Genomic DNA, 12,726 nt, shown 5'->3' with positions numbered 1-12,726 from the left:
ACAAAAACAGTAACAAATGTTCACTTTGTGAATACATTAACCATTTCCATAAAAGTACATGTTCGACCAGTCGAACAAAGGACCTAGTTACCTGTAACTCTTGTTCTTCAGCATGGGTCTTGAGGAATATTCCCAGTCGTGAAGTTGGGAATCCTCGATAAACAGAAAGCAGTTTAGCTTAATACTTAAACTGGTCGTCACCTCTATAGTCTATCAGTGTCCTTTGGGTCATACTGCCAGCCAATGACACGTGTCCTCCTAAGCTCCACAATGGTGGCCATCTTCAGATTTGGCAGTGCACGTGAAGTGGCAGTATGAACCAAGAAGAGCCAGAGAGGTAAAGGGGGAGGGTTTTCATGTGAATCCATGCAAGTCCCATGGAGAACAAGAGTTACAGGTAAGTAACTAGCTCCTTCTCCAGCATGGAGTCCTTCATGGATTCCCATGCTCATGAATATGATTATACAGCAGTACACTTGCACAACAACGGGAGGTTGCAAGGTTCACATAAGCAATACACTTACCCCTGAAACAGACCCGCCTCAAACAAACCCTTTGCATAGCATCGCTCGGCCGACCAGGGACTCCTCCCTTGAATCCCTGTCGATGCAGTAGAATTTCGTGAAGGTGTGGCAAGAACCTCCATGTAGCAGCCTGCATTTGACAAGCAGGGTAAAACCAGAGACTAACGCAGTCGTCGCTGCAATGGCTCTGGTGGAGTGGGCTCTCAGCCGGCCTGGAAGCAGCTGGAGAGCTGTTAGGCAAGATTGTAAGCAGTACCCTGTGGGAGACTACACCAGCCTTGTCCTCTTGGCACTAGTTAACCCAACCTGTGGTATAAGCGTATACTACACAAGTAGGTAGAGGGACTGAGCAGCCAAGCTTATCTCAAGTGGGGTCAATGTGAGCTGTAGGATTGCAACATAGAGGTTCACATTGACAAGTATCCAAATAACACTTCCACTCAAGGTTTCTTGATTAAATAATTATTTATTAATTTAAACAGTCAGTTTGAATAAGCCTTCTTTAGAAGGAAACAAATATGTAACACTTAAATATACTTTAAAAATACACTCTCTCAGTTTCAGTAAATCACCCTTTGGGATGGCACACAGACACTTCCTACACCCTGAGGGGCCTTCAATAACTAGGACACTGTGGACATTGATATATCACTGGTACATTTAGAGCAATACTGAGCTTAGTGTCAAAAAGGAAAAGGGTTAGGGAAGGAACCAATGGTTAACAAGTTTCCCAAACAGGTAAGCACTTTTGAACCCCCCAATGCAATGTAGATTAACCCTTTCCCCAACTATACAAGTAAAGCATGTATGACATTTTGGCGGGACAGATCAAAACACAAAGTCAGAGGTCAGAAGAGTCTTCCCGGGAGCTGGGACAACCAATGTCACTTGAGCAAAGTCTAGGGGAGCTGAAAAACTTCTTGAAGGTAAGTAAAAGGTCTTGCACAATGTTATAGAGAGTTTTGTAGAAAAAGAAATCACTGTTGGGGCTTGTGAGGGGCAAAGCTGCAAGCAACAGGCAGCCAAGGCAAGTCTCAACTGAGAGCAAGCAATGATACACAACAAGAGGTAAGTACCTCTTAGTTCACAGTATTTTAGGTCTGAAGAAATTGGTTCCAGCTGGCTTCTGTTCCTGTTGTAGTCTGGCATATCCGGTTGTTCCTGGGCCTCAGTCATGGGTACAAGAGGGAGGACGTCTGGGGACTCCTGCACTACGATTCAAAGGTCAGTGGCAGCAATGGGCAAACTTCAGATCAGCGACACTTTGCGGTTTCAGATTCTTGCGAATAGCACCACCACGGTTCTTGGACCCCTGTAGGCTTTCCTTGCTTCTGGGGTCCAGCACACTGTTGAGGTGGCTCAGGCTTCGAGGGAGTTCGGAGGATCTTCCTGGAGCTCTGTATCATGCCTGCCAGATTAGCTCCAACTGCTTCTGTGCATTCTCCTGCCAGGAGAATAAATGCATTCCAATCCAAACAGCACTTTGCACGTAGAACGGCTGCCAGACAGTTCTATTCTTGCTGCACTCTCTCTGGGAGGTTCCCATGGAGATGGCGCTAGTGCTGCGAGGCCGCTATCAATGTCAAGTTTTGATTACCAGGACTCGCATGTTACGAGAGTTCATATCACATGGTTTGGGGGGCGTGGCTGTCCCCACTTAAGCACCGCAGTGAATGAGCCCTGTGCTTCTGATTAGTATATTTTCCATTTTGAAGCTCCAGTTTTTCCATGCCAGATCATTCTCAGTTTCTTCAGCCGTTCTATCCGGCATTTTAACTCAGTTACTTTTGGCGGAATCTAATTACCCTTCGCACACAGCAGCACGTCCCGCTGTGATTTTCCAGCATCAGCAACTTCTTCAGACGCAGCACCAGCACAAGGTTTTCTCAGCTTTCTGCTATCGGCCAACTGACTTCCACGGCTGACCACCCGTTATCAGCGTCTTCAGTACAAACAACAAGCACTTCAGTCACCTGGCTTCAATCTGCCCATTTTCAGCGCGGTTTCCCCGCTGCAGAACGAAGAAAGGGCAATTTCACCTGTGCTGCTCCAGCGATTGCTCATAACGCCAGTTACAGTTCACACTACATGGCTACAACACCTGATGTTACTGCATACATCAAGTGAACATTTACACTGCATCACTAGCTGCCTTCCTTCCTTCCTTCCTTCCTTCCTTCCTTCCTTCCTTCCTTCCTTCCTTCCTTCCTTCCTTCCTTCCTTCCTTCCTTCCTTCCTTCCTTCCTTCCTTCCTTCCTTCCTTCCTTCCTTCCTTCCTTGCAGGACTACAACACTGGTTTTTCCTGTAATAGGGAATGCCACGCCCTTCCAGTGATTCACTGCACTAGCTTTAGGTTCCTCTCAGCTGGTGGGGTTGATCATTAGGAAGGTCTTACTACATCAAAGGTCGTCATTCACACCAGGACCATTGCCGTCCCGGTAAGCCTTTTGTTATTTCCTCATTGAAGTTGTATTCTGTGGGTCCAGTATAACACTCAGTCCAGCTTAAAAACAATGCACTTGATTCTGGTGTTAATGTCCACTGGCACTCGGTTCCTGCAGCAGCAATGGAAGTACAGCCAGCAGAGAGAGGGTTTCCAGTCAAGTTCGTCTTGGGGTCGATTGGTACCACCAACCCAAGTGGAGAAGTCGTCATTGCAGGGCTTCTCTAGTCGAGGCGAATTCAGAGCTTCAGCACTGCAGCAGGACTTCACCGGCCAAACCAACAGTCCAAGAGTTGCAGCAAGTTCTTCTTTGGATTCTTTCATCCAGTGGTCGACTCTGCCTTCCTTGCAAAAGACCTCGCCTTTTATGCAAGTCTCTCCCATTCATTTGCAGCCTAGCTGTCACTCACACAGCAGGCTGGCTGTCTTCCAAGAACAGCCAGCTAGCCAATCACCTTTGGGTGCATTCCTGTAACCAAGACGACTAAGCACAGGGAGTTTCAGGCACCTCCATCGCTTCCTGCCTTGCCAGTCTCCCTGTAGCCTGAGGTGGGCTTTACTAGCGAATCCCACCAAAGACAAATCAAACAAAGGGACCAAACCTGGTTTGGCGGGTAGAGTAAATCTCAAGAAGGACCTTTCCAACAAAAAATAGCGAAAAAAGAAGACCGGGCCATTTTGACCAAATGGGCACCCTTGGGTGCCTTACTGCAGCTGCAATTGCAGCCCGGGGTAAAAACACAATGGTAGGAAAAAGTAAACCACTGCCACCAGCCATTAATTGTACAAAGGGTAACATAAAAATGTTACATGAAAAGATAAACGAAGGGGATACTAAGTAACCCCTCCAGCACCTATTGTAAGATAGTGTGTGCTGGGTCTATTAAGATACAAATGTAAGTAAAGTACATTTCACTTTACTGCTCTTTGAAACAGTAGTTTAACCAAGAGAAGGTATTTAAACCTTTGGGAAATCAATATAAAAATATGATGCCTATGGAGTTTGTCAGACTCCAAAAACAAAAACACAGTTCAAACCAAAATAATATGCATGAGAGAGTGGGAAATAAAGTCTCACTCTCTTCAGGATAAACATTAAAAGTCCTAAAGTCCAGCAAAAGATCTAGGGGTCTCCAAAGGAATTAGCACATTTCTGAGAATTCTCCCCAACAAGAGCCATCTGGAGATGGAACGCTTAGATAGGGCCTTCCCGTGTCCCACTGGCCCAAAATTGTCAAACGCTGAGACTTCTTCCGAAAGTCTTTCGTGCGTGCCATGGAGAACTTCAGGGAACGACTAACGTTCAGCGAATGCAACGGCCTTTCAGCAGGCAAAGAATGGGTTGAAAAGAAAACTGGTAGACTCAAAAAGATCATTGAAGTGAAAGTCCGATGGAACCTTCGGCATGAATGTAGGGTGAGTTTGCAGAACCACTTTAGTGGCATTGAAGGACAAATACGGCCTTCTTACAGGAGAGTGCCTGAATCTCCCAGATCCGTCTGGCTGAGGTGATCGACCAGCAGGAAAGTGGTCTTCCACGACAGAAACTTCAAAGGAGCACGATGAATTGGTTCAAAACGAGGCCCCATGTGCTTAGACAGGACCATGTTCAGTTCCCATGCTGGGGTGGAAACACTCAGCGGTGGGAAAGTCCTGAAGAGACCCTTGATAAGCTCATTAACAAGCCGGTGCAAACACAGGGAGAGCTTGCCCTGATTGATCCTTGATGGATGCATGAGCAAGGCCAGTGAGAGCAGGTACGGGAGAAGCAGTTAAACGCAGCGGCATGATCTTCTGCGCCCGGCGCCTTACCATTAGGCGCTTCCACTGGTGCCTGTAGCAAAACAATGAGGGAGCCCTGGCTTTGGCCAGGATCTTCTTGCATTCTAACGGCAGGGAATAGTGTCCAAATTCTAGGGTTGCAGGAGCCAGGCCGGGCGGCTCAGTGACGCTTGGTCATGTTGCAGGATTGATCCATCTTCTCTGGAGAGGTTGGGAAGTCGGGGCAGTTGGATGGCCGGAGCCACTGACAAATGGAGTAGGTCCGAGTAGCAGACGTGCCTCGGCCGCGCCGGCGCGATGAGGATCATGCCTTCATACTGTTTAGAAAACTATTTCTAATTTTAAGCACTTAACATTAATGTGGAACTTTCTTTTATGCATGCCTTTATATAAACAGTATATTCAGAAAACAAATAATTGTTAAAGGGATGTTAAGCATTCAGTTACTCCAATTAAAACTTTTCAAATTCAGAGAAAAAACATTGCTAAACAGACGTTCTGGTTGCAGTGCAATATCGAAAACCCAAAGAAATTAGCCAATTGTGGTAAGCTATGCAACCATAACTCGCGCCCCTGCCAAAGAGCTCGGGAGGATAGCTCAGCGGCAACATGCTCGCCTTGGAAGCAAGAAAAAACGGAGCAACACAGGTTCGATCCCCGGCTCCGTGCTTAGAAACGGTATTAAGCACGTTATAAATAACCTATATCATACACTGCTCAGACTAACACCCAGGACATGAAAGACGCTTTTGGGGCCAGGCTGCTGCTCATCATGCAGGTTTAGAGCAAATCTGTCCAGCGGTTTCAGCTGTAGCCACAAGCAACATTTTTTCCTTTCATGATATGAAAGATTTTGTGACCCCTTTATAACTTTGCCACCCACCTTTACAGAACGCACATCACGTATCCAAAAATGTTGTGTCTATAATTCTTTTTTGCAAAGTTTCGTGAGGATTCGTTGAACGACGCCAAAGTGATAAACCGCGCAAAAACTGCTCTATCGGAAAGACAACTTGACCAAAACTACAGGGTCACTGTCGTAGACCCTGTAATATATGCATGAGTGTCCTCTAACATTTGTCAATTCCGTGAACATCACATCACAGCAATGTCCCCGAACAGGAGATGTTCGTGGACGTCGGAAAAGAAAAAACAGCTGATGTTTGGCCTCTTCTGAAAATATGATATTGCACTCCTCACCACCCATCACCTCCCCAGAGATGGTTTAATTTGTTTGATAAGTGCAATGTTGCATTTTTTAATATGTTTTTTCTGCAATGTTCACAAACTACGGGCTTACTTGGCACATCCAACATGGCGCTTGTTTTCAGAGTTTTGATGCACCTCACATTTCTCAATTGACCATTCAGCAGCTGCTTACAATGCCCACAAACTTTACGCGGCTCTGCGATTTGTCTTCAGGCATCCACGTACACTGAACCAAGAAGTGAGACCGCGGACCAGATGGAGATCTTTTTGCCTAGTTTTTGAGCATTTTTAGAAAATGTACTGGACCAATTAGAACCAAATTTGCAAAAGCATGCTTTCGAGGCCAGGCTGCTGCTCCTCGTGCAGGTTTGGTGCTAATCCGTCCAGCGGTTTGGGTTGCAGCTGTGAGCAAATGTTTTTCCATTGATGTCTATCCAGATTTCATAGGTTGTGCCCCCTTATCGAAACTGCATGAAACTTTGCAAAAGCACTTCAGAGTCAGCTCTATAATTTTTATCCAAAGATTCACGAGGATTCAAACAGCGCCAAAGTTATATACGCCCAAAAACTGCTCTACCTATGGGAAAGACAACTTAACCATAACTACAGGGTTACGATCGTGGATCCTGTAATTTTCTGTAGTATACCGAGTGGATATTCCTTTTATTCTATGTTTGAGTATAAAATGTAGTTTACTACCACCCCTCTCATTCCTGAAAGTGGAGCCTTGACTGCTCTGCCAGCTACTACTGAATCAGGAATAGCTGCCTACCATGACCAGGTTGATACCCCAGTCCCTCAACAGTGGACATTTGTAAAATCCCCATAAGGGTGTGAATAAAATCCACTCGGAATGAAATGTGTTGAGGTGGAGATACAAACCAAAGTAATAATGGGACATGTGAGAATGCCTGTAAGAATACATTTATCAGTATTGACTTAACTTAAACCTGTGTATTATAATACAATTATAATAAACTAATAGGAATACACCATTAAAGTAAAGCTTTTAGGGCCCCATTATTAACTTGTATGGCCATCAGTCGCTAGAAGGGTTAACAAAAAATGTCTAAAAATGCTAATGGCACTCCCCCTCATTATTGTACTATGCTCATGTATCATATCAGGGTGTTGCAGAGTTAGGCGTTGCAAGTTGCATTTCCTTTTATTTCTGTGGTGGATTACTGATGTCACTTATGAAGCAAACAATGCTTCTCAAACACTAAACTCTTCACCACTTTCAAGCTAAAAAAACTTAAAAAACAGACTATTCAACTTAAAGCACCAAGTTAATAAGCAACTATCGAGATGCCGGTTTACACACGCAGCAGTGTAGGGATCATTTCCTTGATCTTCCTCTCTGTGCAATTAACTAGACAGAGGTCCGGAGTACCTTTGTGAATTATTATTTTAGGGATTTGGTTGGCAATGTATTTTGATATTCCAAATTAAGTGAATACATGTTTAAATGCTTATTTTATAGATTTTCAAAAGAAAAAATATTTCTCAAAGTTTTGCGATTATAATTCAAGAATTATAGTTTTCCTTTTCTACTGTAGGACCCATCTTCCGAATTTGCTATCACACCTCTCTCCTACATTTCTATACAGCAGACAAATCACTATGCTGTGTACAACATTTTAGACAAACACATAACTGGATGGCCTAATTTTAACTGGTAGTATTGTCAAGATGTTGTCATTTGTGGCTAAATGCACCCTCCTATGAGCAAATTCAGGCAGCAAAACGTTACCATTTGGAGATTTTCCAGAACCAGAGATGGAGGTCACATGACGAAGTTTGAAACAGTGTTGAGGTTTTGAGACCCTAGAAATCCTAACAGAACTTTGTGTCAGTACTTACATCTAGGTACTGTTTTGCAATTATCCTCTTCATGGTGTCATCTAGCTCAGTATGGGCCATATCGCTTCGCAAGAAGTCCATAGTTTGCTTAGGTTCGAAGTGGACTCCTGCCTTCCGATTTATTGTTTTATCATACACCTTTGCAGATTCAGAAGGAGAATATTTCTGAATTTTACTGTTGAGAGAAGAAAACACGAAGAATGTCAGCAATGTTTTCCATACTTTTTATGTTCAGCTAAAAAATAACATGCTACATGTAACAAGTGAACAGAAATGCTAAATGGGTAACACTTACTCGTAATCAATCATAGTTGTCATAGTCAAAACTATAAAAATGGTATTTGTGGGTGAGAAGGGATCCTGGAACGCCACTCAAATAATGCAAACCATTTTTGCTTTGAAGATCAGGAAAATACATCTAGGTTTCTCAGGTAGCATTAATAATGTAAAGTAGAAGCATAGATATATGTATAGAAAAGCAGCTACTGCTAGAAAAATCAATCCTGTGAGTAACATTGAGAAAACTTATAGAGCACACAGTGTCATTGCTGTCTATCTGTAAAATAGTGCTGGGACTTGCATGGGAAGTATCGTAATACAAAATACCCATAGCATGCGCCTTCAGCAACAAACCCTCCAAGCCACAAGAACTAACCTTAGAAAATAGCTCAGAATCAAACACACCAGCTGTGGACTATGAGGTTCCAATTTCAGCAGGCTAGCAACTTTTATATTCTGCATACTTAAACCTGAAATGAAAATCTATCAAATTCTCTGTTCGATCACCTGCCAAGCAAGTAAGGAGGTGCTCAGAAACCAGCTCAGTGCTGAAATCGAACCGTTTGCTTTGTGTCTTCCCATGACAAGGATTCCACCTGCAGACATGTCTCCAGTACACTGGACCTCAACTGTCTGCCTCTTGATCTCTGGTTTCATCTTGGCATTCTTCCTTCCTGGACTTCATCAGCAATGGATCAGGATATCTACCAGTGAGGTCCCTCGTTGACTCCTGGCCATAGATAATCTCCACTGCAACTCCCTTACAAAGTTGGTACACTTTAACTACATCCAGATGCGGCCTATTGTCTTAGTCCTGTTTGTTCCTATGGATAAATACTTGTAACTATTCTCAACCACTGAAAACTACTGACACTTGTAACTTACCTAACAGATCTTGTTACTTGTTTAATTTGTCAGTTGTGTGATGTATCCTTGTAGCACAGCTTTTGATAAAGGGTTAATATTCGATATTGACATTTTTGTATTGTGTGCTTAGGTCTGTCAATTGAAGCCTTTAATGCCCTCCTGAGTTACCACTCACATTGTTGGTTAACCTTAAGTGAAAAGGACCCAGTTCATTCAGAACCCAACAGCAAAGTAGCACAGCTTCCCTGCACTGTTTGAACAACTCCATACCATCCAAAATGGTTGATGTAGTGTATGGTTGTGTCGTGGACAGTCGAATCTCGGATTGTTGGTGAGAAGGATCACAATGCCAAACGGGCCTGTGTTTCAGCAAGATTATGAAGGACTTGCGTCCATGATGAAAATGACAGATGGCCATACATGTTGAAATGTGGCCCCCCAAGGAGGTTGGTCATGGATGCCAACCAACTCAAGTTCTTGCAGACTTGTGGGGGCAAGGGACCAGAAACCTGTTCTTCATGTCCGTGCTGAACTGGGAATATACTTTGGAGACAGCAATCACAATCTAGTTTCAAGTACTATAAAAGATACTGGAAACTGTGAGGCTGAGTATCCTCAAGAAAACTGCAGCACAGAGTCCCTCATCCTGTTGGAAGAGCGCTACTATGGTCCGGATGCTTGTCACACTCTCTGGGGTTAAAAGGCCATGCGGTGCTGGGCGGAGTGAGGTAGAGTGTTCAGTGGCTCTGCGGGGAAGCGAATACTCTGACTGATTATACTTGCTGTACTAAAGGCAGTCAGGAAGAAAATATCCTGCCGGATAGAGCATCACATCTTAAGTCGTCGATACGATCCTCTCCATTGAGAGGCTACTTTACCTCTGGTGCGCCTGCTGGTTAATTATCAGCTATTCTACATATCTGCGCAGAGAGCATTACTGCTTGCAAAGTATCTTGATGGTGACTGCGGGGCACTGCTTGTGAAAGCCCTTTGAGCCAGAGAGCATTTTTTCCCCTTTTTCCACAGACGCGGAAAAGCCTTGTTGGTGACTGCATGGCACTGCTTGTGAAAGCCCTTTGAGCTGGCGAGTGTTTATTTCCTTGATCAGCCTTCAAACACTGGTTTGCGTGTGAGGCGTGGTGTGTGCTAGTGCTTTTTGACTGCTTAGCAGAGCTTTGGGAGATCTGAGAAATGCCCAATATAAGAGCTCTCTGTAATTGGACTAAATAACAAGTGACAGAAAGGTGGATCTTGCACGTTTACAACTTAAGAAGGGGTGCAATGTGTGATGAATTGCCTGCCCCAGAATGGGCAGAACTTGCTCCCCTGATTCCAAAGCAAGTATTAAAAAGTGAAACTTTCTTGAATCAAGCTCAACCAGAGTTACGATCCATTCCAATAGATGTAAGCTCCGACTCAGTGTCATCAACACCTGAATTAGAGCTCTGTTTAAATCCAGTAAACTCCATGATGTCTCCTGTTACATCTCATGACTTGAAAACAATGTTTCAAAGGTGCCTGGAATATTCTTTAACCACTACCTCTATTAAGAGAAAGGAACAAGTTACTTACCTGTAACTGTTGTTCACCAGCATGGGTCTGGCATGGATTCACATGCTCATGAATATTCCCCGTCGTCAGGCTGGGATTCCTCGGTAAAGAAAAATCAGTATCAGTTTCGTTTCTGATCTGTCTTTCGTAGTAGTAACCAATCACTGATCTCTGCGTCATACTGACCACAGCCAATGACTGCCATCTCCCTAAACCCCACCTCTGGCAGCCATCTTCAGATTTGGTAGCACGTGAAGTGGCAGTATGACCAAGTGAAGAGCCGCAGAGGGGTAGGTGGGAGGGTTCGCATGTGAATCCATGCCAGACCCATGCTGGAGAACAACAGTTACAGGGAAGTAACTTGTTCCTTCTCCAGCATGGGGTCTGGCATGGATTCACATGCTCATGAATAAAGGAATACATAGCAGTACACACATGCACAACCACGGGAGGTGGCAAAGGCTCAACATTAAGCATTACATCCAAAACTCAACATTAAGCAATTCTTACCTCCTCACCAGGCTCACCTTTAGGCGAACAGGTTGCGCAGCACTGCCTGGCCGACCCTGGACTCCTCCCTGGAATCCCGGTCGACGCAGTAGAATTTCGTGAAGGTGTGCGTCGACCTCCACGTCGCAGCCCTGCAGATGTCCAGCAAGGGCACACCAGATAGGAACGCCGTGGTAGCTGTGATCGCTCTGGTGGAATGGGCTCTCGGACGGCCAGGCAGCGGTCGGTTTGCCAATCGATGACAGTACATGATACAGCCGGAGTGCCATCTGGAAATGCAAGCCTTCGAGAGAGCCTTCCCCTGATTGACAGGTCCAAAGTTCACAAAAAGTTGTGACGTCTTCCGAAAACTCTTCGTGCGGTCCACGTGGAACTTCAGCGCTCTAGCCACATCCAGCGAGTGCAAAGTCCTTTCAGCCGGCGACAAAGGCGACGGGAAGAAAACAGGCAACACCAAGGGTTCGTTTAGGTGGAAGTCCGACGGCACCTTGGGCATGAAGGAGGGGTGCATCCTGAGCACTACCCTTGTGTCGTGAAAAGTCAAGTACGGGGGCTTGCAGGAAAGGGCCTGGATCTCTCCCACCCGTCGTGCAGAGGTGATGGCCACAAGAAACGCTGTTTTCCACGACAAGAACTTCAACGGAGCTGAGTGCAGAGGCTCGAACGGAGGTCCCATAAGCTTGGTCAGCACCACGTTGAGCTCCCACGCCGGGGCCGGAGCCTTCACCGGCGGGAACGATCTGAACAGTCCCTTCATGAATTCTTTCACCAGACGATGAGACCACAAAGACGTCCGTCCCGTGGTTCTGGTGTATCGGGAGATCGCAGCAAGATGAATCTTAATGGAAGCGTGCGCCAGTCCAGCCTTGGCCAGCGTCAGCAGGTACGGTAGTACTTGAGGAGCCGTAATCCGTAGAGAGTTAATCTTCTGTGCGTGGCACCAGACAGAGAACCTCTTCCATTTGTGTCCGTAGCATTTAAGAGTTGAGGACGCCCTGGCCTTTGCAAGAACCTCTCTGCAGTCGGCCGGTATGTCGTAACCTCCAAACTCTAACGCTGCAGGAGCCAGGCCTGCAAGTTCAGCGACTTCGGGTCGTGATGGAGGATGGCGCCTCCTTCCCTGGAGAAAAGATCCGCGTCCACTGGCAGCTTGATTGACGGGGACACTGACAAGTCCAGAAGGTCCGGGAACCATATCTGCCTCGGCCACACAGGTGCGACGAGGATCATCCTGCACCGTGACCTCTTGAGCTGGTTTAGGAGCCGGATCAGCAGCGGCAATGGAGGGAACGCATATAGGAACAGGCCCTCCCAGGGGAACGAGAAAGCATCGCCCATGCTTCTCGGCTGGGGAAACCTGCTGGCAAACCTCCGGCACTTGGAGTTCATCGCCGTCGCGAACAGTTAGATCTGGAGTGTGCCCCACCGTTGGAAGAGGCGGTCCACTAGATCCTGTCGTAGTTCCCACTCGTGGCACGAGGGCAGCTCTCTGCTGAGCGAGTCGGCGATGGTGTTTTTTATTCCTGCCAGATGAAACGGCACCAGAAATATCCCTTGGGCGACGGCCCAATGCCACAGATCCTGCGCCTCCTTGGACAGGGCTGGGGATCTGGTACCGCCCTGCTTCCTGATGTAGAACATGGTGGTGGTGTTGTCAGTGAAGATCCTCACCACCTTGCCCTTGAGGGACAGAAGAA

At 45.9% G+C, this 12,726-nt stretch overlaps 1 protein-coding gene across 6 annotated transcripts in view; it reads right to left on the bottom strand.

Moving 5' to 3' along the window:
* NIPBL (NIPBL cohesin loading factor) overlaps nucleotides 1–12,726 on the bottom strand; it is a 2,053,700-nt gene that overhangs the window by 142,772 nt on the left and 1,898,202 nt on the right. For all 6 annotated transcript variants that reach the window (XM_069627143.1, XM_069627142.1, XM_069627145.1 and 3 more), the window contains one exon: nucleotides 7,823–7,997. In XM_069627143.1, the coding sequence (XP_069483244.1) occupies nucleotides 7,823–7,997 (175 nt within the window). The remainder of the gene's footprint in view (nucleotides 1–7,822; nucleotides 7,998–12,726) is intronic.

Source organism: Ambystoma mexicanum, chromosome 6p (genome assembly GCF_040938575.1).
Source record: "Ambystoma mexicanum isolate Mex_15411 chromosome 6p, UKY_AmexF1_1, whole genome shotgun sequence".
In the NCBI taxonomy this organism is placed as follows: Eukaryota; Metazoa; Chordata; class Amphibia; order Caudata; family Ambystomatidae; genus Ambystoma; species Ambystoma mexicanum.
The sequence above is the reverse complement of the archived record's forward strand: the minus strand, read 5'-3'. Positions and strand labels throughout refer to the sequence as shown.